The sequence below is a fragment of the Podarcis muralis genome, chromosome 16 (genome assembly GCF_964188315.1).
Source record: "Podarcis muralis chromosome 16, rPodMur119.hap1.1, whole genome shotgun sequence".
NCBI lineage: Eukaryota > Metazoa > Chordata > Lepidosauria > Squamata > Lacertidae > Podarcis > Podarcis muralis.
In genome coordinates this window covers 8,529,983-8,557,582 of record NC_135670.1, presented here as the reverse complement: position 1 = coordinate 8,557,582, position 27,600 = coordinate 8,529,983, and the positions used below count along the sequence as shown (strand labels likewise).

The 27,600-nt window shown below is 51.1% G+C and overlaps 1 protein-coding gene across 10 annotated transcripts in view; it reads right to left on the bottom strand.

Moving 5' to 3' along the window:
• UBAP2L (ubiquitin associated protein 2 like) overlaps positions 1-27,600 on the bottom strand; it is a 51,294-nt gene that overhangs the window by 2,870 nt on the left and 20,824 nt on the right. For 6 of the 10 annotated variants that reach the window (XM_028711186.2, XM_077920536.1, XM_077920537.1 and 3 more), the window contains 16 exons: positions 24,995-25,166; positions 24,593-24,836; positions 21,448-21,725; positions 19,507-19,679; positions 17,335-17,524; positions 15,082-15,136; positions 13,847-14,024; positions 13,252-13,324; positions 11,067-11,262; positions 8,254-8,342; positions 7,898-7,951; positions 7,187-7,268; positions 4,919-5,136; positions 4,714-4,819; positions 1,821-1,888; positions 27-227 (listed from right to left, as the gene is read on the bottom strand). In XM_028711186.2, the coding sequence (XP_028567019.2) occupies positions 27-227; positions 1,821-1,888; positions 4,714-4,819; positions 4,919-5,136; positions 7,187-7,268; positions 7,898-7,951; positions 8,254-8,342; positions 11,067-11,262; positions 13,252-13,324; positions 13,847-14,024; positions 15,082-15,136; positions 17,335-17,524; positions 19,507-19,679; positions 21,448-21,725; positions 24,593-24,836; positions 24,995-25,166 (2,377 nt within the window). The remainder of the gene's footprint in view (positions 1-26; positions 228-1,820; positions 1,889-4,713; positions 4,820-4,918; positions 5,137-7,186; positions 7,269-7,897; positions 7,952-8,253; positions 8,343-11,066; positions 11,263-13,251; positions 13,325-13,846; positions 14,025-15,081; positions 15,137-17,334; positions 17,525-19,506; positions 19,680-21,447; positions 21,726-24,592; positions 24,837-24,994; positions 25,167-27,600) is intronic. The other 4 variants (XM_028711187.2, XM_028711188.2, XM_028711191.2 and 1 more) reach the window with 2 other exon arrangements.

Sequence of the window (27,600 nt, the reverse complement as noted above, 5' to 3'; positions counted from 1 at the left end):
GTGGGTGTATTGGGACCCGCCCTTACCTGCCCGTCCTGCTGCAGGTGGTGGTGCAAGATCTGGGAGTGCGGCTGCTGATGAGGCGTCAGGATGTGCATGAACGGGGCCGGCGGATATGCTGCGGCGGTGGCAGGGTTGATGGGGCCGCCACTGCCCAGCGCCGACGGCAGGTTGAAGGAGGCCGTGGGGGTTCCGGTGTGGAATCCCTGCTTCTCAAACGACTGCTGCTGGGTACACATACACACAGAAGGATGTTTAGGGACAGGAATTCTACCCCTATGTCGCTGGCAGGGAACCTGCGTCGCCACCCCACACCATAGCTGTCAACTTACAGATTTGAAAATAAGGGACCAGCAGCCTCGCAAATAAGGGATCAGCAGCCAAAATAAGGGATTTTAGTCAACCAGCAGCCGAACGAAGCCTCAAGCGGTGGTTCCCACAGCACAGCAACCCGGCAAAGGGGATGCAGCAAGGAAAACCACCGTCACCTCTCCGCTGGGAAGTGCTGATCAAAGGCGAGTCCCCAGGCTATGCGGCAGATTTGATCAGCACAAGGCAGGCAAGCTCCACCCCCCCCCAGTCGTTCTTAGACTCCTTCTTGGGTATGCAACACAGTTGGAGCCTCCCTCCTCCCTGGCCAGCAGGGAGGGAGAGGAGCTGCTTCCTTTGAAACCCGGGAAATTTAAGGGACATCATCAATAAGGGACAGCAGCGGGACACGGCGCTGGGATAAGGGACTTTCCCGCCAAATAAGGGACAGTTGACAGCTATGCCCCACACCCCAGGTCCTGATGTTGCAGGGTTCCCATCAGTCGCTGCAGCAGTCAGAGTGGCTCAATGGTCAGCGATGATGAGAGTCAGGAGTGCAGCAATATCTGGCCATCTGCAATGCGCTCCCTGTGGGGCTGCCCTTAAAAGTGACTCAAAAACGGCCCGAAATGCAGCTGTCAGATTACCCACTGGGGTTCCATTCAGATCACGCACAAGCCCTCTTTGAAAACAGGTTGCCAGTTCATTTCTGGGCCCAATTCTAGGTGCTCACGTTAAGTGTTTAAAGCCCTAAACCACTCAGGCCCCAAATATCTGAAAGACCAGATCCTTCCCTACAGACCCTCTAGATGGGACCTGCTCGGTAGTTTTGCCTCTCTCAGTAGGTTCAGGGAGGGGTTGGCCAAGGAGTGGGCCTCCTCTGTGGCAGCCCCAAAATTGTGGAACTCCCTCCGCACAGAGAAGAGCCTAGAACCTTCATTATACAGCTTCCGGCGAATGCTGAAGATGCATCCCTTTACCCGTGGGCCTTCGACTCCCAAGATGTATAGAGGCAACCCCTGATTTGTGTGGGGTTTGCGTTCTGGGTCACTGTGTGTTTGCGTGAAATCATGCGCAATTGAAACAATTCGTTCTGCCCCTGATCCACTCTTTTAATGATGTCTTTTAGGATGTTTCTGGGTCACTTCCGGGTTTGGTGCTATGCGCATGTTCACAATCATGCACAAAATAATATAATCCCAAAAAACAGGGGAGGGGGTCCTGAAAAATACAGGCACATTTTTTAGGCGTGACTAAAAAATACAGGCAACCCATTTTAGGCACGACTAAATGTCGCGCCTAAAATGAGTTGCCTGTATTTTTCAGGGCCCCCTCCCCTGTTTTTTGTGATTGTATTATTTTCGTTTCTCAGCAGGGGAAGGGGAGATTTTGGTGGGGAAACCGGGGCAGTTCCTTTGCTCCTACGTTCCACCTGGATTACTGCAAGGCAGCCAAGAACCCAAACCTCATACGGCACACTCAGGAGCCACCTCCCACATTGCAGTACCAACCTGTGTTTTGGAGTAAACAGAACCAGAGATGTCCGGCACTCCTGTGTTACTGGATGTTACTGACACACCTGGAGAAGGGGGGGGGGGGGACAAAGCGGCGTTAGCAGTTAGCTTGGTTGGTCGTATGCAAATCCCAAACTCCTCCCCTCCTGGCTCCCCTCCCTCCTTCCCAGAGCGATTTGAGGGTGAGAACAGCCTCCTAGCCATATCATGATGTTGCAAAGGCTGACTTTGGTGTACATGTGCTCACATCAGCTTAGATGCAGTGACGAGATGCAAGAAGCAAAACAAGTCGAGCTTGTCTCCTGGCAAGAGGGGGGCACTGTGGGAGAGTGGCTCCCACGTCCGAGAAACTGGTCAGTTGTCTTCCCCGGAAGGAGCAGGTTCACAATCTGGCAGTGCTGCTCTGTCACTGGAATGCCCAGGTAGTCTCGGTGGCCAGGTGCTCATTTTACCATACTGATGCAGACGGAGTTCCTTGGAGCGCTAAAGGTAAAGGGACCTCTGACCATTAGGTCCAGTCGCGGATGATTTTGGGGTTGCAGCGCTCATCTTGCTTTATTGGCCGAGGGAGCCGGTGTAAAGCTTCCGGGTCATGTGGCCAGCATGACTAAGCCGCTTCTGGCGAACCAGAGCAGTGCAATGAAATGCCGTTTAGCTTCCCGCCGGAGCGGTACCTACTTATCTACTTGCACTTTGACGTGATTTCGAACTGCTAGGTGGGCAGGAGCAGGGACCAAACAACAGGAGCTCACCCTATCGCAGGGATTCGAACCGCCGACCTTCTGATCAACAAGTCCTAGACTCTGTGGTTTAACCCACAGCGCCACCTCAGAGCGTTAGGCCCTACCGAATTCCATGTCTGTGTCTGCCTTCCTGATTTAAGCGGTGCAGGGTCTGTATCTGGGAGCAAAACCAGGGTGGGAGTTCCCAGCTACCCAAACCGCAGCCTTTGGAAGCCTTGCAAGTTGCTACAGGAGAGGGACTGTGAGCAACACAATGGAAAGGGTGTTTCTGGGACCAAGGTGAGACTGCGAAGCTCCCTTGTTATTTTTGCTGTTGCCAGGAGGTCTAACGCTAACATAATCTTGTTTCAGTTATAGTAATGAAGTGCTGGGGTGTTTTTTTTTTTGTATGCTTCTATATTTGCCGCTATGATGCCGTTATGAAATGGCTCTTGCAGTGGTTGATTTTGAGACATGCTCCTGTTTTCTTTGCTGTTAAACCTCATTGAGCACTATTCTTTTGGCGGGAAAGAGGCATGCAAATGAAACTAAAAATGAACGAATCTGATGGAATCTGTGGAGAAACGTGGGGCCATCAAGAGGACCAACCCAATGGAGCTATTTTTGAGGAGTCAAAGCAGGCATAGGTAAACTCCAGCCCTCCTGATGTTTAGAACTACAATTCCCATCATCCCTAGCTAACAGGACCAGTGGTCAGAGATGATGGGAATTGTAGTCCCAGAGTTTGCCTATGCCCGAGTCAAAGGATGGCCGTAGCATTTTATAACAGACCCTAATATTATAATATATTATAACAGACTTAATATATTGTAACAGACCCTAATATTATGAGCATGCAAAGCTGCCTTAAGTCAGACCACGGGGTCTATCCAGCCCCAGATGATTTTGGTCCTCCAGAAGGCCTCAGGAGCAAAAAAGGCTGGTGTTATTCTAGGCTGCATCAACAGACATCTAGTGTCCTGGATCAGGAGAAGTAATAGTCCAACTCTATTCAGGCCACACCTGGAGTCCAGCTCCGGGCAGCATAGTTTAATAAAGATGTTGGCAAGCTGCAACATGTGCAGAGGAGGGTGACCAAGATGATCAAGGGTCTGGAAACCAAGCCTTGTGAGGAATGGTTGAAGGAGCTGGGTATGTTTAGCCTGGAAAACAGAAGCTGTGATAGCCATCTTCAAATATCTTCAGGGAAGATGGAGCAAGCTTGGTTTCTCCTGCTCTGGAGGGCAGGACTCGAACCAATGGCTTCAAGTTACAAAGAATGGAGATTCCAGCTAAACACCAGGAACTTTCTGACAGTGAGAGCTGTTCGACAGCGGAATGGTCTTCCTCAGAAGGTGGTGGGTTCTCCTTCCTTGGAGGTTATTAAGCAGAGGTTGGATGGCCACCTGTCATGGTCGCTTGAGTAGAGATTCCCGCATTGCAGACAACCATGGGGGTCCCTTCCAGCTCTATAACCCTATGATCCCTACCGATTGACCATCCTAGCTGGGGATGATTGGAGCTGGTGTCCTGCAACATCTGGAAGTAACTAGGTTGGCTTTTGGCTCGATTTTTAAAAATGAACCACCCTGTTATATTTATAAAAAATATCTATACAGTGGTACCTCGGGTTACAGACGCTTCAGGTTACAGACTCCGCTAACCCAGAAATAGTACCTCGGGTTCAGAACTTCGCTTCAGGATAAGAACAGAAATCGTGCGGCGGCAGCAGGACACCCTATTAGCTAATGTGGTGCTTCAGGTTAAGAACAGTTTCAGGTTGAGAACGGACCTCCAGAACGAATTAAGTTCTTAGCCCGAGGTACCACTGTATACTGCTTACAACTGTACCCAAAAACCATATATGAAAGTTAAAAGTCAGAAATCACGGTAACTCTTGCTGAAAGATGTTGGCTTGCCTACTAAGCCTGGCGGAACCCAAGTTTCCAGCAGGCATTTAAAAGGTTGCAATGGAAGGGCCTGCTTGCAGAATTTCTAGCAGCAGGGCGTTCTGTAGGACTGGGCTGAAGGCACCAAAGGTTTGGCCCCTTGCCACCACCCAGTGAGCCTTGCCAAGGCAGGGAACCGCGGCGAACGATGCCCCTTGCAGACGATCTCACACCCTCCCTCAAGCTGCTTCAACTCTTGTGGCCGCCCCACCTACTCACCAGTGCTGTATCCATGGGAGCCGTAGCCGCTGGGCTGCTGGAAGGGGGTGGCCGAGGCGTTCATGCTGACGTTGACGCTGTGCTGCTTGGAAGAAGTGGGAGCCACCTGGGGAAAGCAAAGGGCTGGGGAGTGAGCAGGGTGGGAGGAAGCGGCCGGGTCAGGCTCCACCCCAGTCCCACAGCTCCACAGCAGGCCGGCACTCACGGGGAACACAGCTGGCCCATACTGGAAGGTGCTGGGCAGCCCCGGGACTCCGGTGTAGTAGGGCAGGCTGGTGTAGCTGTAGCCGGGAGGCAGGGCTGGGTTCAGGAACGTCTGCTGGGTGGTGTGGTGCGTCTGGGTCTGGTTCTGCTGAGGCTGGGCCAGGGTGGTGGCCGGAGCGGGGGAAGAGGCATCACCGCGGCCAAACTTCGTAAGGTCACCTGGGGGGGGGGAGGGGAGAGTGAGAATAATAATAATTTATTATTTATACCCTGCCCATCTGGCTGGGCTTCCCCAGCCACTCCGGGCAGCTTCCAACAAAATATTAAAATATCGTAATGCATGAAACATTAAAAGCTTCCCTAAACAGGGCTGCCTTCAGATGTCTTCTAAAAGTCCGGTAGTTGTTTTTCTCTTTGACATCTGGTGGGAAGGCGTTCCACAGGGCGGGTGCCACTGCCAATAAGGCCCTCTGCCTGGTTCCCTGTAACTTGGCTTCTCGCAGCAAGGGAACCGCTAGAAGGCCCTTGGAGCTGGACCACACTCTTCAGGGATACTGGACCAAGGCCGTTTAGAGCTTTAAAGGTCAGCACCAACACTTTGAATTGTGCTCGGAAACGTACTGGGAGCTAGTGTAGGTCTTTCAAGACCCGTGTTATATGGTCTCGGCGTAGAGTCCCAATGGCAAAAGTGTGCATCTAGTTTGCCACCACCCTTCTCCAGCAACGTAGGGAGATTACGGCACATTACTGATAGGATACAGCTGCCTCTGCGTGTTGTCCACCACCTCGCTCCATTTTACAAACAAAATGATGTTTGTAAATACTTAGAATAAATATCCTGTATTTTTCAGCATATAAGACGATTTTTTTTGCTAAAAAACCCACCCCTTTTAGTCCAAAATTGGGGGTCGTCTTCTACACGGATAGTGAATGCACAGGGGAACATCAAATGTCTGGGTTTTTGCCTTGGTTGGGCCAGAACGCGGTGTTCGGCAGGGTGATTGGGTCTTGGTTTGCCTGGAAAAAAGCTCAATGGCTTTGAGGGCGATTGCCCCCAGAAGGCTGAACAACTTTTCACCGCCACCGATTGCTCGGATTTTCACTTCTATGAAAAGTTGCCACTTTTATGGCAACCCTAAAATACCGAATTCCTAATTTTGGGTTCGAAAAAATAGGGACCGTCTTATACACAGAAAAATATGGTTAGTGGCAACCCACTCTCACACAAAACAAAAACCCACCCAAAGGACCTAGCTTGGTGCCAGCAAGTTAGTTTTCTAGCAATATCTTCCTATATAAAGAAGAATGTAACATGTCGTCATGCTCTGCGGTTCGTGTCGCTCCCTTCCCCATTCCCTTTCCCTTCATGTGTCTTGTCTTTTAGATTGCAAGCCTCAGGAAAGGAACTGCATTGTCCCTTGGAGAGCCTCTTTAACTGATGGATAGGATACGAATACTGGAAATAAGTAAGTTAGTTGAACAGAAACCTACAGAATTAGTCTGATTAGGACGACAACTGAACTGCCCTTCCCAGGTGGCTTAAACCCAGCGGCGTAGCGTGGGTTATCAGCACCCGGGGCAAGGCAAGTAATTTGCGCCCCCTAACCCGGGGCAAGGCAAGTAATTTGCGCCCCCTAACCCGGGGCAAGGCAAGTACAGTAATTTACTCTCCCAAGCAGCAGCAGCGAGGCTTCTCTTTCCCCCGCGCTCTCCTGGAGCTGCCTCTTTTCTTTCCTTTTTCCCCTTTCTCCAAGGCTTTTCGCTTTCTCTCCTTAACTGATTCCTCCTCCACACCGCGGCGTTTCCTGGCTGCTCCCCCCCCTCCCCCCTCTCTCCTCCTCGCTCTGCTTGCCTTTCCCTGCCCTGCCTGAGGGCGCCCTGAGGAGACTCCGCTCTCCTTTTTGACCAGGCGAGGTGGAAAAAAGGGGGGAAAGTCTCTTCCCGCCCCCTCGCCAGACTCCCTGCTCGGCTCACTACCCAGGTGGCCAGTGGAGAGAGTCTTGAGCCGCTTAATTCCCAGCAAGGAATTAGCAGGCTCGCTCCACCTCCTCCTCCTCCCGACTTTGCTGCTGCTGCTGCTGCGCGGCTTTTTTCCTCTACCGACGGCACGCTGTGCCTTGGAGAGGTTCCCGCTTCCTCGAGGGGGGCCGGCCAAACGCGCCCCCCAAAATGTTGCGCCCGGTGCGGCCGGCACCCCTGGCACCCCCCACGCTACGCCACTGCTTAAACCCAACCTCCTTCCCCAACCGGGGCTTTGCCCGTCTCCTACCAGAGTAAGGATTGCTGCTCAAGCTGGCGTCTCTTCCAGTAAGCGGGGTGGTCTGTGTGGGGAACGGGATGCTGTAGTAGTCCTGGAAGAGAGGCAGAAGGTAAGAATGCTCATCTCGACTGGGGAGGAGGAGGAGGAGGGAACTGGCCTCCAGGGACCAGAATGCAACCCCAGCACACATTTGAAACACATGACTTCCCCCAAAGAATCCTAAGAAATGTCGTCTGCTAAGGATGCCGGGGGCTGTAGCTCTGGGAGGGGGAAATTACAGTCCCCAGGATTCCTTGGAGGAAGCCTTGTGCTTTAAACGGGCACAGCGTAAAAAGGTTGGTGTCTTTGTGAAAAAACAAGAGCTATATCCGAAGGGGATGGAGAAGAAGGAGACCAAAAGCAGTACCTTTGTTCAAAAACTGGGCTCGTTTATTAGTTACTGGCAAAGTACCATTCCCAGGTGTCATATAGGTTTAGTGGATGTTACAGGGCGGCATACAAATGTCATTGACAAAGACAATTTATTTTCAGTTGATTTCGGAGGGTTTTTGCATTTAAGATTATTCCAGTCTGCTCCGTGATGAAAGTGTTACAAACATTGCAAGAGAAGAACAAAGGTGTCCTGCTACACAATGCAGAGCAGCAGGAGGCGGAATGTTTCCTAAGTAGCGATGATGGTGTTATTTTAGGAGGGCAGAGGGAGGGCTGAATTTAACTCACCAAGGGGAATCTCGTCTGAAGCATCTGTAGGTCGTCGTAGCCATAAACCTGCGGCTGCAAGAGAAGCAGCAGGTTAGGGAGAGGCCCGTGTCTCTCACAAGGGACATTCATTTTTGTATTGTGTTGTATTGGTTTGTTTGGATTCGCTTCCCATAAACCAGGATTATTTCAAAGGTCTTGGGTTGTTGTTTTTTTGTCAGAGTCAGATGTTGCAACACAAGCAGGTTGGAGGCTGCTTTGATTGCATCTGGTACCGACTCCAGGTTGATTTCCCATGCTCTGTCCCTCCTGCCATGCTATGGTCAAGAGCCAAGCAGGATCTACTGGCATGGAACTGTAAAGCGGCCCCTACTCACCGGGTAGGCGTGCAGCAGCCCTGGAGCCATGATGTACGGGTTCGGCAGCAATGGCGGCACTCCTGGAGGCAGGTTGGGTGGAGCCTTCCCTATGGGGAGAAAGCAGAGTTAACTACGGACATCCCAGGACCACTGCCCCCTCCTCTCCCACAGGCACTGAGAAGCAGGGAGACTTACAATTATGAGAGAGCGAGCATGCACAAACCAAAATTTAAAAAGTGTGTGACTGGCAATGTTAGATATGGAAGAGTAAGGATAAAGCTCATAGCTGAGTGGGAGGAAACAAGCTTCTGTGTGCGGAAGATGGCAAGTCCAAAGCCTGCTGTCCCTAGATGTTATTGGACTCCAGCTCCCATCAACCTCAGCCAGCATGGATAATGGGAGTTGTAGTGCAGCAACATCTGGCCACAAGTATTTCACGCCTGTCCTCGACACATGTCCCAACCAATCAGGGACCATGTAAGTGCACTTGCAGAGGTGCAAAGCAGGGATGGGGACCCTGCGGCCCTCCAGATGTTGTGGGACTCCATCAACCCCAACCAACAGTATGGGATGATGGGAGTTGTGGTTTGGAAATACCTGGAGGACAGAAAGTTCCCCATCCCTGGCTTAGGGGCATAGGAAGCTGACTTCGGCCAGTTATATAATAATAATAATAATAATAATAATAATAATAATAATAATAATAATAATAATAATTTATTTATACCCCGCCCATCTGGCTGGGCTTCCCCAGCCACTCTGGGCGGCATCAACCAAATATTAGAATACAGTAATGCATCAAACATTAAAAGCTTCCCTAAACAGGGCTGCCTCTAGTTGTTGTTCTCTTTGACATCTGGTTGGGGGGCGTTCCACAGGACGGGTGCCACTACCGAGAAGGCCCTTTGCCTGGTTCCCTGTAATTTGGTTTCTCGCAGTGAGGGAACCACCAGAAGGCCCTCAGCGCTGGACCTCAGTATCCGGGCAGAACGATGACGCTCCTTCAGATATACTGGACCAAGGCTTTTGGTATATTCAGCTCAGTACTGTTAGCATTGGACTTCCTTCATCAGTAGAGGAAAGGACTACATGACTTTGGAGGTCTATACCAACTCTGTGATCCTACAGTCTATGCCAGGGGCACCTCCAAGCATTGCTGGACCCAGCTCCCCTCAGCCAGTCAGTGTGACTGATGCCCAGGGGTGATGGGACCTGCAAGTACAGCAGCAACCTTATCCAGTCCTGCTCTAAACTAAAGTAGTCACTAGTCACAGGGACTAGACATAGCTGAAAAGGAGGGATTGGAGGGACAACGCAATGAAGGCGCACCCATGCTTCAGAACGTGTGGCACAGAGAGTGCTCACAGTGTTCTCCCCACTTCTTGCTTTATTACAGGGCTGGGGCAAAACTGTGACACCCCTCCGGCCGAGGTTGTTGGACTACAACACCCATCAGCACCACACGGGAGGCCAATGGTCAACGGCTCATAGGAACTGTAGTGCAGCAACATCTGGACTCTTATAAGAGGGCAGGAAATGCAAAAACCAACCAACCATATAAGCACAGCTCTGCTGGCACTTTCCATTGTTAAAACCCCCCCTTTATATGTGTACCTCCTCTATGAGAGGTCCAGAGGGTGGAAATATGAGAACGGGCCTTTTCTGCTGTGGCTCCCTGTTTGTGGAATGTTCTCCCCTGAGTAAAGGTAAAGGGACCCCTGACCATTAGGTTCAGTCGTGACCGACTCTGGGGTTGCGGCGCTCATCTCGCTTTATTGGCCGAGGGAGCCAGCATACAGGTTCCGGGTCATGTGGCCAGCATGACTAAGCTGCTTCTGGCGAACCAGAGCAGCGCACGGAAATGCCGTTTACCTTCCCGCCTGAGCGGTACCTATTTATCTACTTGCACTGCGTGCTTTCGAACTGCTAGGTTGGCAGGAGCAGGGACCGAGCAACGGAAGCTCACCCCGTCACGGGGATTCGAATCGCCGACCTTCTGATCAGGAAGTCCTAGGCTCAGTGGTTTAACCCATAGCGCCACCCGCGTCCCCCCTCCCCAGGGAGGCTCACCTAAACACCTTCGTTACATATCTTTTGGCGCCAGGTGAAAACATTTCTCTTCAACCAGGCTGATTATTATTCTACAGCTTTTCAAAAAGTGTGTGTGATTTGTTATTGTTTTATTACGTACAGTTGTACCTTGGTTTTCAAATGCCTTGTGATTCAAACGTTTTGGCTCCTGAACGCCACAAACCTGGAAGTGACTGTTCTGGTCTGCAAACTTTTTTGGGAAGCCAAACATCCGCCGCGGCTTCTGATTGAGTGCAGGAAGCTCCTGCAGCCAATCAGAAGTAGTGCCTTGGTTTTCGAACATTTTTGGAAGTCGAACGGACTTCCGGAACGGATTCAGTTTGAGAACCAAGGTACGACTGTATTCTCATTCTGTATTTTTCTGCTGTAAACTGCCTTGGGCTCTTTGGATGAAGGGCGGTGTACTCATTTTATAAATAATAGTAATATTATATGAATGACGGTCACGTCAGCTCCAGCAAACACACACACTCTCTCTCTGCTCAAAGCAGGCAAGAGAGGCTGAAGGGAGCTCAAAGCTCACCAACTGGCTAGCTGCTAAAGAGATTGCATTTGCCTTGTCTTACAGAGAGGGGCACTGTCCAAAGAGGGAAGAGCAGAAATGTATATCTGAATCAACAGCCGCAGGAACAGAATGTAAAGCAATGTTTAAAAAAGGAGCAGCCCTGCTCTCTGCTTTCTCATGCACACACACACGTGCATTTTAGCCGCTGGCCAGGCCTAGAGCCTTGAGGAAGCACCTGACGTCGTGGCAACAGAGCTGCGGGTCGTGGCGGTCACCGTGGAGTTGCCGCTGAGGCTCAGGCCCAGGCTGCTGACGCTACTCAGGTTCGAGGAGGCGCTGACCACGGGGGGCGCAGCCGAGACGGTGCTGGAGGAGGTGGAGAAAGTGCTTGCGGAAGAATGGAGCCCGGCGTCGCTCTCCACACTGGTGTGCTGCAAAAAAACAAGGAGGGGAAGCAGGGGAAGGGAGGAAGTCAGGATCTGCAAGAGGGGTACCGACGTGTCCATGCGGAAAAGTCGCATGGCGCAGCAGCAAGGCGCATGTCAGAGCACTGCAGTTCAGCCAGCCACGGGTTCTAGGCTGGATGCATCTGGTTGCGGCTCAGGGGTTTGCTTTCGCACGCTCACCGCCCTCCTGGATAGCTACGGGGCAAGCTAGGCAGGATGTTGGGGGGCATGCACTTTGCAGGCCTCAAACTTAGATGGGAAGCCAAACACAACAGAGACAAAGAGATTTACAACCGTACAGATCTACAAACACCAGCAGACAACCTTGCATCTTCAGCTGTTCCTGCTCCTGCATAGCAAAGTCAGGGATGATGGGATCTGAAACTCACCAGTATCTGGAGGGTCACAGGTTCCCCATCCCTGGTTTTAAGAAACAAAGCCTTACAACCCCTTCAGCTCTCACAGCAGAACAGGAACGAAGGCAGAGGCGATATGCTTGTTGACAGACTGTATGGTTTCAGAATACAGTTATGGGAGCATCTATTTTTAGTATTTCCTCCTCCACACGAAACGCCCCATAGACACACAAGGCTAGTATGTCAGGGAGAATAATATGGAGGGAAACAAAATATTCATTCCCTCCCACAGCATGTAATCCATATACATCACACAGGGCTCACACTGAATGGGGGGGGGGGGGGGGCAGAGAGAAACAAGGGGCGAGTTCCACTACATATATTTCTGGGGGCCAAAGAGCAATTGGGGAATAAACCACTAATCTTCCCCAAGCAGTTCTGTCTGCCACATGACAAGCAGTGCAACTTCCTGGCCTACGGCCTAGGACCCTCGTACCTACGGGACCGCCTCTCCCGGTATGCCCCACGGAGAGCCTCAAGGTCCATAAATAGCAACACCCTCGTGGTTCCAGGCCCTAAGGAAGTTAGATTAGCCTCAACCAGAGCCAGGGCCTTTTCAGCACTGGCTCCGGCCTGGTGGAACGCTCTGCCTCATGAGACCAGGGCCCTGCGGGATCTGATTTCTTTCCGCAGGGCCTGTAAGACAGAGTTGTTCCGTCTGGCCTTTGGCTTAGAATCAATTTGATTCCCTCCCCCTCTTTCTTTTTTCTTTTCCTTTCTCCTCCTGCGATGAGGCTACCTTTTAATATTTTAATGTTTCAATATTTTAATGTTGTATTTTAATTTTGTTTTTAAGTTGTATTCATTCAACTTGTTTTTATTATTGCTCGTTAGCCACCCTGAGCCCGGCCTTGGCTGGGGAGGGCGGGGTATAAATAAAATTATTATTATTATTATTATTATTATTATTATTATTATTATTATTATTTACTTTCCTGAGGTTTATCTAGCATCATTATTTAGCCTCAGTCATATGCTGAAGCCACACCTTTTTACCCAAGCTCAGAATCATGTTTTGTGACCCACTTAGAAACTGTCAAGTTACCTGATGACTTCTGTGTATGAGTTTACTTTGCTTTAAAGGGTATTGTTTTGTTGTAATCTACACTGGGACATAACAACAACATAAGAAGAGTCCTGCAGGATCAGGCCCATGGCCCATCTAGTCCAGCATCCTGTTCTCAGAGTGGCTAAGCAATTGTGCCGATGGGAGGCCCACTCCGCTCACACACGGTTCCCAGGAACTGGTCTTCAGAGGCATGATGCCTCTGTCGATGGGAGGCACAACAACTTCCTCTTGGAAATCAGAGAGGGATTCTAGTATAACCTCACATAACTTCAACCAACGGAGCTCTCCTATGTGCATAAATGCGCTCTTGCCCTTAAAGAGGGAGCAGCCAAAGCAGAAGCAATACCATGCGTGTGACCCAGACAAGGGTACCTGGAAACAGATTGCTGTTGGGTCTTGGGAAGACAGACACGAACTGGCACTCCAAGCCCGCTAATAGGCACCTCCGGCGCCAAAACCTTACTCTCCCCTCTCATTCCCTCTACTCACCAAGAGAGTGGAAGTTGACGTGCGGCCAGCAGAGGTTGACGAGGAGAGGCTGTTCTGAGGGGTGGGTAATGTGCTGTGGGGAGAGAGGGAAGGGAACGCTGGTCAACCCACAGCCAAATGGCTGGCAATGCCCTGTGCCTGGCCTTTTCCATTTAACTTGACCTTTACAGAGGCTTTGGCGCTATTCCATTGGCTCCCCCCTCCTTTTTTTTCTAAAAAAAAAAAATTACATTTATATGCTGCCCTTCATCCAAAGATCTGGGGGCAGTTTACTTCATTTCCGTAGCTGTTTTAAAAACAGCTTGTTTTTAAATCAAATCGACAGAAAAATGGAATAAAACTGAACGCACAGGCAATGCAATGGTTGTTTTCTTAGGCGCAAAATACAGGTCCTCAACTTTACTGCAAAAGGAGGTGGCTAGCCCTCATGACTGAGTTTGAGAAAGCTGCTTTAAGCAGAGTGGGGAACAGAAGATATTCATCTCCTCACTCCCCACCCCCAACATCTGCCATGGCACCAGGTGACTCAACTTTAAAGGAAAGCACACCATTGGGGGGCAGGATTGGGGTCGGTTCTGAGGCCCTCTGCTGCTACCTGCTGTGTTGCGTGGTGGCCGTGCTGGGGAGCTCCTCCGTGTGGTTCAGGCTACTGAGCACCGAAGAGTGCTGGGTGGCCGTGGTGAGCAAGGACGCTGCGGACACAGTGTCGTTGAGAGGCGTCGCGATGCTGGGGGCAGAGGGGGAGTCTGATTTCACAGCGGGGCCTGCAGAACCTAGAGGAGGGGGGCAGGTTTGAAATAATGAGAGAAACACAGAGTTATGGGGCAGATCGCCCAAGCAAGACTTCTTCCCTCACTTCCCCTTGCAAAATTTGATGCAGCATAGAAAGCAACGTTCAAAGGGCAAAAAACCAAGATACAATACACAATTACTGTTTTATAATTTATGATAATTTAGAATTTAAATGTGTTTTCATGTAATGTTTGATACTTCCAGCTGATGAAGGTGAATACAATGGTGCCCCGCAAGACGAATGCCTCGCAAGACGAAAAACCCGCTAGACGAAAGGGTTTTCCGTTTTTGAGTCCCTTTGCAAGGCGATTTTCCCTATGGGCTTGCTTTGCAAGACGAAAATGTCTTGCGAGTCTTGCGATTTTTTCCGCTCCCCCCCCCCCCTTTTTCTAAGCCGCTAATAGCCTTTTAGCCGCTAAGCCTTTAATAGCGCTAATCCGCTAATAGGGTTGCTTCGCAAGACGAAAAAACCGCTAGACGAAGAGACTCGCGGAACGGATTATTTTCGTCTTGCGAGGCACCACTGTACATCGAAACAGGGCCCTGTCCTGGTTTCTGATCCATAACTGACTTCTGCTCAATGATTGGAACTAAGACCTTCAGGTCAAATCTGACTATGGACTAACATGAACTTATCTCTACTCATAAACTCTTATCTCTAATTCTGTAACGAATTATTGTGTTATACACATCCTTATGAGTTTGAGTTTGTAATCCTTGTCAGAATACATACTTTCGAATGGATTAGTTTTTGTTACAATTGAGTATTGATTTGCGAGTAGGGACTACTCCCACTACTGAAACTTATATTGGCCAGAGTTCTTGGTGTGCTTTTTTCCAAGATATAATACACATCAAGTCCAGCCCAGCGCCCTGTTCTCAAAGGCGCCAACCAGATGTCTGCTAGGGGGCGCCTGCAAGTGGGAGCAGAGCGTGCCGCAGGTCCGCCAACACTGCTTGCTGCACAAATTCTTTGCGAGCTCGGCTCGTTTCTTCCCCCCCCCTCCCCGACCGCAGGCATGCTGGAGAGGCACTGACCTTCGGCTGTCTGCGCGGTCTGCAGCTGCGTGGGCGGCACCGAGCTGAAGCCGTTCTGAGAAGAGAAAGAGAAGTCAGCTGCCGTTGATACAGAAACACACATTCGGTGCACAGATCAAGCATCGCCCCCACCCCAGCCAAGTACAGTGGTGCCCCGCAAGACGAATGCCTCGCAAGACGGAAAACCCGCTAGACGAAAGGGTTTTCCGTTTTGGAGGTGCTTCGCAAAACGAATTTCCTATGGGCTTCCTTCGCAAGACGAAAATGTCTTGCGAGTTCCTGCAGGGTTCCCCCCCCCTTTTCCCAAGCCGCTAAGCCGCTTATCAGCTGATCCACTAAGCCGCTTAACAGCTGATTGCTAAGCCGCTTATCAGCTGATCCGCTAAGTCGCTTAACAGCTGATCCGCTAAGCCGCTTATCAGCTGATCCGCTAAGCCCGCTAAGCTGCTAATAGCACTAAGCCGCAAATGGGCTTGCTTCGCAAGACGAAAAAACCGCAAGACGAAGAGACTTGCGGAACGGATTCTTTTCGTCTTGCGAGGCACCACTGTATCCTGTTCTTAAACACCTCCCTATTTTAAAAGACTAGGATCCGTTAAATGTTTTTAGTAGTGATGCTCATCATAGACAGCGGTCAAGCTATGAAGTCACTGGATGCTTTGAATGTGAGACCCAAAGGCATCCACTATTCCCCATATTCTTTCTAGACCAGGGGAGGGGAAGCTGCAGCCATCCAGATGTTGCTTGGACTACAACTCCCATCATCCTTGACTGTCAGTCCTGATGGGAGTTGTAGCCCCAGCAACATCTGGGAGGACGGCAGTTTTTTTGCCAGCCGTGGCCTGGGCTTTACTTCTTGCCCTGAAGAGCCCTGCTGCATCTAACCCCTTCTAGTCTAGCATCCTCTTGCCATCAGCCAGATGCCTCTGGGAAGACAGAAAGTGGGAGATGAAGGCTACTGCCTCTGGCACCATGCAAACTGGCATGACTATCAGTGATAGACTGTCCGTAAAAACGGAGGGTTTCCGCTAAACATTGGAAGACCTCGCCTCTGTGAATTCGCTTAACCTTCTTTCAGACTTCTCGAAACTTGTGAAGCAATTTCACATTCTGTTAATAATAATAATAATAATAATAATAATAATAATAATAATTTATTATTTATACCCTGCCCATCTGGCTGGGCCTCCCCAGCCACTCTGGGCGGCTTCCATAGAAACCAAAAATACAGTGAAATATCACACGTTAAAAACTTCCCTGAACAGGGCTGCCTTAAGATGTCTTCTGAATGTCAGGTACTGTAGTTGTTTATCGCTTTGACATCTGCTGGAAGGGCGTTCCACAGGGCGGGCGCCACTGCCGAGAAGGCCCTCTGCCTGGTTCCCTGTAGCTTTGCAATGAGGGAACCGCCAGAAGGCCCTCGGCGCTGGACCTCAGCGTCCAGGCTGGACGGTGGAGGTGGAGACGCTCCTTCAGGTATACTGGACCGAGGCCGTTTAGGGCTTTAAAGGTCAGCACCAACACTTTGAATTGTGCTCGGAAACGTACTGGGAGCCAATGTAGGTCTTTCAAGACCGGTGTTATATGGTCTCGGCGGCCGCCCCCAGTCACCAGTCTAGCTGCCACATTCTGGATTAGTTGTAGTTTCCGAGTCACCTTCAAAGGTAGCCCCACGTAGAGCGCATTGCAGAGATAACTAGAGCATGCACCACTCTGGCGAGACAGTCCGCAGGCAGGTAGGGTCTCAGCCTACGTACCAGATGGAGCTGGTAAACAGCTGCCCTGGACACAGATTTGACCTGCGCCTCCATGGACAGCTGTGAGTCCAAAATGACTCCCAGGCTGCGCACCTGGTCCTTCAGGGGCACAGTTACCCCATTCAGGACCAGGGAGTCCTCCACACCTGCCCGCCTCCTGTCCCCCAAAACAGTACTTCTGTCTTGTCAGGATTCAACCTCAATCTGTTAGCCGCCATCCATCCTCCAACCGCCTCCAGACACTCACACACTAGGTTCTATCCTAGTCCAAAAGAGACCACCTCTGGCGACAGAGTTTTCCACAGGCTGCCATTCTGATCAGCATCGCTGTCGCGTTGTTAGTAAGGCCCCATCTTAACAGAGCACATGGTCTTCTAATGCAACACACAAGTCAATCAATCTCCTTCTCTGAGAAACGCAGAGGTGACCGGCAAGAAGGGATGGGGCATGAGATCCACACCCGGCTCAACACTAGGCACTTGGGGGCAAAGCTTACCTTGGCCTGGGTCAAGTCTTTTTGGGGTGAGGAGGAAATGGAGTTTGGGTACCGCCGGGTCTGAGTGGATCTCTGCTCGTACAGTGGTCCCTGAGCGCTGTTCTGGGAGGTATATGTTGCTGTAGGCATGGTGCCGCTCTGGTAACCCGGCTCCTGGCTCTTATTGGACGAAATCGTGGACAGAGACTCGCTGCAGGTGAAGAAGGGTCAGGAGATTTCAGCACGCAAACTGCCAATAGGCTCCTGACAGCGGCTTGCAAGAGGCGGCTTCCACCAACTAAGCCTCCTAGATCATGGGTCGGCAAACGAAGACCCAGGGCCCGGATCCAGCCCTATTGCCGTATTTTTCGCCCTATAGGACGCACTTTTCCCCCTCCAAAAATGAAGGGGAAATGTGTGTGCGTCCTATGGGGCGAATGCAGGCTTTCGCTGAAGCCTGGAGAGCGAGAGGGGTCGGTGCGCCTTGACCCCTCTCGCTCTCCAGGCTTCAGGAAGACATCCGCAAGCCTTGCAAGCCTGGCGGGAGGTCCCGCGGGCTCTCCAGGCTTGCGGGCAGCAGCCTGCAGCCCACAAGCTCGGGGGACAGCGAGGAGGCGCAGCGCCGCCACATCGCTATTCCCCGACCTGGTCTGGAGGCTGGCGGGGGGGGGGGAGAAGCAAGCTTACTTCTCCCCCCCCCCGCCAGCCCCACAAGCTCGGGGGATAGTGGGGAGGCGGAGCGCCGTCACCCCGCTATTCCCCAACCTGATCTGAAGGCTGGCGGGGGGAAGAAGCAAGCTTGCTTCTCCCCATCGCCAGCCCCATAAGCTCGGAGGACAGCGGGGCAAGCCGCTGCCCCACGGAGGCAAGAGAGGCTGTCCCTGAAGGCAGAAGAGGGAGATGGAGCGCTCTGTCTCCCTCTTCTAGCTTGGGGATGGCTGCGCAAACCTGGGGGGGGGGGAATTTTTCCCTTGATTTCCCCCCCAAAAAATTAGGTGTCCTATAGGGCGAAAAATACAGTACCTTCCTGATCTAGCCTGCGGACAGTCTGGGAGTCGCAGCATGGATCGGTGTGGGGATTCTGATCGTTCAGGCTGCGCCATTCCCCTCCCACACACAACCGCGGCGGCGGTGACTCCCTCCCTCCTCCTGGCTTCTCCCCGCCCTGCCTAGAGGAGGAAGAGGGCTGGGCTTTGTTGAGCTGTTGGCCGAGTGCCATTTTAAGCAGCCTCTCTCCAGAGCCAGCTCTTTCGCGCTGCTCATCGTCCCTCCGGCCCTGCCGCTCGCAAGGCACAGGTAAGTAGCCACTGGGGCTCGTCTGGTGCTGTGGAGAAGGGAGGGGGGAGTCGGTGGGGGGATTTCCCCCCCCCTTCAAAATATAGTCTGGCCGCCCACAAGGTCTGAGGGACAGTGGACTGGCCCCCTGTCGAAAAAGGTTGCTGACCCCTGTACCAGAGCAAAACATACAAAAGGAGGCTTAGTTTGGTCAGAATTGAGTGCACACTTCCAGAGTTAACACTAAACACATTGCTCCTGGAAAAAGAGTCACCATAGATGCTAGAGGGCCATGAAAATTTGTGTCCTGGGTTTTTTAGATTTATCTACCCATGTACTAGGGACGCGGGTGGTGCTGTGGTCTAAACTACTGAGCCTAGGGCTTGCCGATCAGAAGGTCGGCGGTTTGAATCCCTGTGACGGGGTGAGCTCCCGTTGCTCGGACTCTGCTCCTGCCCACCTAGCAGTTCAAAAGCACGTCAAAGTGCAAGTAGATAAATAGGTACCACTCCGGCAGGAAGGTAAACAGTGTTTCCGTGCGCTGCTCTGGTTCGCCAGAAGTGGCTTAGTCATGCTGGCCACATGACCCAGAAAAACTCTACGGACAAATGCGGCTCCCTCGGCTAGTAAAGCAAGATGAGCGCCGCAACTCCAGAGTCGTCTGCGACTGGACTTAATTGTCAGGGGTCCCTTTACCTTTTACCCATATACTATCTGAAACCAAAGGGGCTCATTGGTTGCCAGATGTGAAATTTACTGGCACTATTTTTATCTCTCTTACCCCACTGAAGGGGTCTTTTTGCAGCCCAACATAGAGACGCCACTGAGGGTTGTGCCTGGGACCTTCTGCTTGCCAATCTGTCTCCCACTTAAGCTAAGACCCTTCCCCCAGATACAACGGCAACAGGCTCGTCTCACCTTGCAGTACTCGTGTACAGGCTGCTCGGAGGCTGGCTGACGGAGGTGCTTGTCGCGGGGGCAGGCTCGTACTCCGAGAGGACAGGCTCCGAACCAAACTGCAACGCCCCGAACTGCAAGTTGAGCCCCGAGATATCCGCAGAGCCGGGCATCTCCACTGCCAGAGCGGGAATCTGAGGAAGGAGAGGTGGCCTGGTGAGCTGCCGACATGCAACCTGAAAGTGGCGCTCCCGCTCTCAAACTGGCAAACCCTGAAGAGCGGTGGCTGTCAAGGCTTTCCACATCCTTCTGTGGCAGAGGGTGTGCCTGGGTTTCAAAGTCGCCTTTAGAGGCTCAGGGTTGTTGCATTTTTAAAATGATCATCATCATCATCACTTAATTGCTAAAAGCGTGCCATGCTTCCAAGCTGCAACAACAAAAAACTAGTTTTAAAAGTAACAGGGTGTACAAAGAACTAAAAGCAATGAACGGCTGTATTATCAGCGTTCTACTTAGTAGTACAGTATATCAAGAAACACCCCCTTTTCCTATGGATATATTAGCGTTTTGATTCAATTGCATCCTCCTAATCTATTCATATTGAGCCGCTGTGATAGGGTGGTATACAAATTTAATCAATAAAATAACAAATAATCTAATGATTTTCACCACTGCCCGTTTCTCTCGTTCCTTTCCAAGGTTGCAGATGGTGCATTTCCCCCACCCCCCGTCCGACGCGAGGTCTTGAACAACAGAATCATGGAGCTGGAAGGGACCCCTGAGGGTCATCTAGTCCAACCCCCTGCAATGTAGGAAACTTACCGTATTTTTCGCACCATAGGACGCACCGGACAATAGGAAGCACCTTGTTTTAGAGGGGGGAGAGCAAGGGGAAAAAATTCTTCCGCTCTCTGCCCAGCACCCCTTCAGTGAAGCGGCAGGAGGCGCTGCGCAGAGAGTGGGAGAATTTTCCCCCTCTTGTTTTCCTGCTCTAAAACAAGGTGCCGTTTAAGGTGCGTTCAGGCGGCTACCTTGGAAGCCTGGAGAGCAAGAGGGGTCGGTGCCCACCGACCCCTCTCGCTCTCCAGGCTTCAGGTTCCTTTCGACCTGCTCTTTGGGGCTGGCGGGGGGAAGCCCACCACCAGCCCCAAAGAGCAGGTCAGGGAGCAGCGGAAAGGCGCAGCGGAGAGGCTCCTGCCATAGGCGCGCGTCACCTCTCCAGCCAGGAGAGGGTCGCAGGGCTATGGCGTCTTCGCTCCATAGGACGCACACACATTTCCCCTTCATTTTTGAAGGGGAAAAAGTGCGTCCTATAGAGCGAAAAATACGGTAAGAGTCTCATGCAGATTCTGGGGGGTTGAATCAGAGACCTTGTGCACACAAAGCAGCTGCTCTACAACTGAGATTCCACCGTTGCCCAATACAATATATTTGAGTCATCATCATCATAATTATCATTTATTTATACCCCACCCATCTGGCTGGGTTTCCCCAGCCACTCTGGGCTGCTCCCAACAGAATATTAAAAACACGATGAAACATCAGACATTGAAAACTAAACAGGGCTGCCTTCAGATGTCTTCTAAAAGTCAGATAGTTGCTTATCTCCTTGACATCTGATGGGAGGACGTTCCATAGGGTGGGAGCCACTACCGAGAAGGCCCTCTGTCTGGTTCCCGGAAACCTCACTTCTCGTAGGGAGGGAACCAGCAGAAGGCCCTCGGCGCTGGACCTGTGTCTGGGCTGAATGATATGGGGTGGAGACACTCCTTCAGGTACACTGGGATGAGGCCATCTACAGATTCAGACCACTGGGTCCACCCAGCTCATTAGACTAGCCTCTGACGCTCCACTCCTGAGCCACGGGCCCCTTCCCGCTCACCTGCCAAGTTCATTGGGCCCTTTGGGGGGCTGCCTCAAGCCTAAGCCCCGCACCGTGCAGGATGGGAAATTCCTGTGTACCTTTGATGTCAAGGACGCTTTCTTCTTCTGCTGCTTCATCTTCTGCTGGGCTGGCTGGGGGCTGGAGGACTGGTTGTCCGAGGAGCCCGGAGACATCTGGGGGACGGGGTTGGTTTTGCTGGCCAGGGGGGACGAAGGAGGCGGCGGGGCCGTGACGGACGCTGTCACCACAGGCTGCTTGTCCTGCAGGAACACTTCCATCATGGCGGAGGTGGGCGGGAAGGCCTGGCGCTTGGCAAACGGGCTGTGCACAGCGGATTCCGACGGGTTCTTCAAATCTGCGTGCCGGAGACGGAAGGAGGGTGGTCAAGCCCGGGACAGGAAACTCCTAGTTCCTCCTCCTTACAAAGCACCTGTGTATTAACCTATGACCTTTGCCCCACCCACACCAACCTCTGGCTGCAGGTGGTTCCCTATGAGGGCATGCAGCCCCCAGGCTGAAAAGTTCCCCCAACCCTGGTTTTAGACGCAGCCGGATCTGCAATAAAAACCTTGTTTGTTTGATCACCACAGGTGGTCAGTCAGCTACCACAGACGCAGGACTGAATTTGCTGATGATGCCAAGACTTGCTATAGCATACGCTGTCCCCCCTTTATAGCTATGAGGGAGCCAGAAAGGGTCTACTGGTATGCAGCTCGTGTACAGGCTGCTCGGAGGCGCTTGTCGCGGGGGCAGGCTCGTACTCCGAGAGGACACTAAGGCGGGAGGAATGTGCAGATTTAAATTTAAATCAGGATTTAAAAATCAGTGAGAAAATAAAGCTCTCCGTCAGTAGTACAAATCTGACCACTAAACCCATGTTGATTTAGGGTATTACTTTTACCAGGAATACTTGTTTTTATTTTTAAAAATGGCTTTTTTTAAAAAAAAAACACCTAATTTCATAGCACACTTTAGCAGGCATTTCGAGGTAGTTTTAATGGTGAATTTTAACTGATCTTATACTTGGTATGGTTTTTCTTTTTAATGTTTACATACACCCATTAGAAATTCTGAATTATTACGTAATTGTACAGATACCCGAAATAATGTTACAGAATCTGCTGCTAAATGAAGAAATGTCTATGGGCTGTTTGCTGTATGCAACACTAATCCTACTCAAAGCAGACCCACTACATAATAATGGAGATATTGGTCTCTTCTGCGTATAATAATAATAATAATAATAATAATAATAATAATAATAATAATTTATTATTTATACCCCGCCCATCTGGCTGGGCCTCCCCAGCCACTCTGGGCGGCTTCCATAGAAACCAAAAATACAGTAAAATATCACACGTTAAAAACTTCCCTGAACAGGGCTGCCTTAAGATGTCTTCTGAATGTCAGGTAGTTGTTTATCGCTTTGACATCTGCTGGAAGGGCGTTCCACAGGGCGGGCGCCACCACCGAGAAGGCCCTCTGCCTGGTTCCCTGTAGCTTTGCTTCTTGCAATGAGGGAACCGCCAGAAGGCCCTCAGCGCTGGACCTCAGCATCCGGGCAGAATGATGGGGGTGGAGACGCTCCTTCAGGTATACTGGACCAAGGCCGTTTAGGGCTTTAAAGGTCAGCACCAACACTTTGAATTGTGCTCGGAAACGTACTGGGATACCGATTTTAGTTGGCAGCAATCCTAGGTTTGTAGGGAAGCGTGCAAATACTCAATTTTTAATAATGTTTTTATTTTCAAGGTACAGAAGCTAAATTTTGAGAAAACAATTGTTACAACAGTAAGCAACAAATAATTTGTCCTGATGAAATTACAATTTTTTTCATGCCAGGTATAAAGTTTCATTTGATAGTCTAAGAGATCACACTGCATTTCCCCCATGAGTGCTAGGTAGATTCCTGCCACAGTCTGAACAATTTATGTATTCAACAAACATTTGCCATCTGTTATAAAAGGAATGCGGATTGTGTTTGCCCTTTGTCGCTCTCACCTGGCATGTTAGTTTCTCAGCCAATGCTGACTCTGTCAAACCAAGAATCAATGTTCAACCCAACACTGGTTTTCCAACACCTGGCTATCTCCATATGGGCCGCAGTCAACAGAAAGGCTAAGAGGTGATTCTTTAGATAATCATGAGCAGATGGGATCCTAAGCCCAAGCTGTGCTAGCGCAGGGGACCTTTCAATTGTTTTGTCATAGAGCTTCCTCAATTTACACTAGAATATGGCAATCTATTGTACAAAAAAGGCCGTGGGCAATGGGACCTACATGTGCAAACACCAGATGAAAAATGGAATGGCTTTCTGGTCTGGGAGACCGCTGAAATCAGTTTCTGCAAAAATATTCTTAAAAAATATTTTTTTAATCTTTTTTTTTAAATTCCACCCTGGTCTCTAAGCTCAGTTCAAAGGCTCTGACAAACCGTACCGCCAGAGGTGCGGGGCCAGAGTGTCTTAGTGGTTAGGAGCGCCAGACTAGGACCTGGGAAAGACAAGGGTTCAAATCCCCGCTCAACCATTAAACTTGCTGGCTGGGACCTTGGGCCAGTCACTGCCTCTCGGCCTCACCAACCTCACAGAGTTGTTGCGGGGATTAAATGGGCCGGGGGGACAGCGTGCAGCTCCTTGGAGGTAAAAGAAAGATGGGGTATAACCAAAGCATTGCTTAGATCCCCTAATCCCTTCCAGTGGTTTGAGACTGCCTGCCTGGCTTTTTAAAAAATAAAAGAAAAAAGAAAGAAAGATGGGATATAAATGCAAAATAAGTAAGTGTTCTTCACAGATTCAATTCTGGCTGCTAGAGTGGCCGGATACGGAGGTAGGTACACAGTAGTACCTTGAACGTAATCCGTTCCGGGAGTCTGTTCGACTCCCAAAACCGTTCGAAAACCAAGGTGCGGCTTCCGATTGGCTGCAGGAGCTTCCTGCGCTCATGCGGAAGCCGCGTCGGACGTTCTGAAAAATGTCCGCAAACTGGAAGACTTACTTCTGGGTTTGCGGTGTTCGGGACCTGATTTGTTCGACAACTAAGCTGTTCGAGAACCGAGGTACCACTGTACTGAGAAGCAGTTATTAACTCAACAAAAGATCCTCAAGCGGATTCAGGATTTGGGGGCATTCAGTGTAGCCCTGCCAGGGCTGTAACAGTGAACTGTGCATTCCAACACTCTCCCCATTCACAAGAGCCCTCCAGCTGCCCCCTTCCACCTTACCGTACTGCACGAGAGACGAGGAGTGGCTCGTGGTGCCACTGTCCCAGGACGTGGCCGCGCTGCTGCTCCCAGATGGCTGAGGATGCTGAGCTGCCAGCTGAGCCAACGCCTGGGCGGTCTTGAACTGCTCCAGGAACTGCGAGCCGGTGGTGGTGGTGGCGGCAGCTGAGGCGGAGACTGCGGTGCCTCCGCCGCCGCTTTTGGCCTCGCCGACGTCGCTGAACCCCTTCCCCAGCATGCCGACCTGAAACGGCAGGAAGGGAAGGGCGGCTGAAGCAGGCACATGGCGGCTTTGGCCGGGCAAAACAACACAGCAGCCCCAGATGGGGACCAGGAGGCTGAACTCTTCTAAATACAACACGTGCACGACCGCGGGGTTCAGAGGCTTGTCCTTTTCCTTACCATGCCGTGGTGCGGGAAGGTGTTCCCCGAACTGGGCTGGGATATAGGAGCCTGCTTGGAATTGCTGAACACCAGCGGCTGGCTGAGGGCAGGTGCCTGCGAGGAATCCAGGTTGGGTGACTCGTTCTCCAGAGAAGAAGGGGTCTTTCCTAGCAGCACAGCAAGGTCGATTCTAGGAAGGAGGCAGAAGCGTCACCGTGAGCGAGGGGTTGGGTGAGTGGCCTGGCCGGCCCACCACTGCTCCTGCACCAAAATGGATGCCCCATGCCAGGGCTAAAGCTAACAAAATGAATTTCAATAGGATCAAATGTCAGGTTCTGCACTTAGGGCAGGAGGAACCAGCTGCATAAATGTAAGACCTGGGTTTCCAGTAGTACATGTGAAAAGGGTCTAGGGGTCTTAGTAGACCACAAACTGAGCACGAGTTAACAGCAGCAAAATAAGCCAATGCTATTCTGGGGTGCATCAACAAAAGTACAGCGGCACCTTCGGTTGCAAACGGGATCTGTTCCGGAGGCCCATTCGCAACATGAAAACAACACAACTCACAGCAGTGCGCAGATTGCGATTCGCTGCTTCTGCGCATGCATGTGGTGTCATTTTGCGCATCTACGCAAGTGGCAAAACCCGGAAGTAACCCTTTCCGGTACTTCCGGGTCGCCATGGGACGTAACCTGAAAGAACGTAACATGAAACGGACATAACATGAGGTATGACTGTATAGTGTGCAAATCCAGGAGGGTAATAGTACTGCTCTATTCATAGAATCATAGAGTTGGAAGAGACTACAAGGGCCATCAAGTCCAACCCCCTGCCAAGCAGGAAACACCATCAGAGCACTCCTGACATATGGTTGTCAAGCCTCTGCTTAAAGACCTCCAAAGAAGGAGACTCCACCACACTCCTTGGCAGCAAATTCCACTGTCGAACAGCTCTTACTGTCAGGAAGTTCTTCCTAATGTTTAGGTGGAATCTTCTTTCTTGTAGTTTGGATCCATTGCTCCGTGTCCGCTTCTCTGGAGCAGCAGAAAACAACCTTTCTCCCTCCTCCATATGACATCCTTTTATATATTTGAACATGGCTATCATATCACCCCTTAACCTCCTCTTCTCCAGGCTAAACATGCCCAGCTCCCTTAGCCGTTCCTCATAAGGCATCGTTTCCAGGCCTTTGACCATTTTGGTTGCCCTCCTCTGGACACGTTCCGGCGTGTCAACATCCTTCTTGAACTGTGGTGCCCAGAACTGGACACAGTACTCCAGGTGAGTATTCTGCCCTGGTCAGACCACACCTGGGGTTCTGTGTTCAGTTCTGGGCACCACAGTTCAAGAAGGATGTTGACACGCCGGAACGTGTGCAGAGGAGGGCAATCAAGATGACGAAGGGCCTGAAAACCAAGCCTTATGAGGAACAGTTGAAGGAACTAGGTGTTTTGCCTGGAAAAGAGGAGACTGGGAGGAGATATGATAGCTATCTCTTTAAATATCTCAGGGGCTGTCACTTGCAGGATGGAGCAACCTTGCTTTCTCCTGCTCTGGAGGGTATGACCCGAAGCAAAGGATTCAAGTTGCAAGAAAGGAGATTCCAACTAAACATCAGGAAGAACTTTCCGATGGTAAGAACTGTGGAATGGGCTCTCTCTCTTGGGAGGTGGCGGAGTCACCTCCTTCCTTGGAGGTTTTTAGCAGAGGCTGGATGGCCACCTGTCACGTATGATCTAGCGGAGATCCCTGCATTGAAGGGGGTTGGACTAGATGACCCTTGGGATTCCTCCCAACTCTACAATTCTGTGATCTGCTTGTGCACAGAATTAATGTGCAGTGTAGAATCAGGCAGGGTTGGCAGAGGTTCTTGGGCATACCAGCAAGCTGCTGAGGTGGCTGGATGCATCTGTGCCAACATGACACCCTCCAGATGTTTTGGACTACATTTCCCAGCAGCCCGTGTTAACGCAGCCATTGGCGGAGGCTGCTTTAGTCTCTGATCTGGCATCCACGGCGGATTTGCTCGTGTTCAGTGCATGCTACAGTATGGTCCTGGGAAGCAAATGCACACAGAAACCGGGGCACAAAAGACCTTACACCTCAGGGAGAAATTTGTGGGTTTTGTGTTGGGTTTTTGTTTTTGCTTTTTCAGGCAGAGGGAAGCCCCTTCTGGGGGCCACACCTAGAGCTTGGGGAGGGCCAGAGGCGAATGTGGACAGAGCAAGGAATGTGAATTTTCCCTCTGTGCGGCAGCCTAGTTTGAACACATGCACCCCTCTCTCTATCCTCCATCCTGGGAAGCAAAAACAGCTTTATCAGAGCTCAAGGACACATTCCAGCCAGACAAAAAACTCCCAAGAAGAGCGCAAAGGAGGACTGTTGGTGAGGAATGTGCCTCTGGATGCTGTGCAATCTGGGGGGGGGGGGGGGGCGGTGTGGAAGAGTCCCAAGGGCCAGATGGAGAGGACTCAAGAACTGCATTGGTAGGAGCCAGCGCAACAATCAGTAGGAGTCAGTTTGGGGGGGGGGGGGCGCGGGGGCGAGAAAACCCAGAACAACGCATGGGGAGGTGAGAGAAGCAGTAAGATTGTTCTATCTGGCAAGCAGAACTGCTTCCGTTG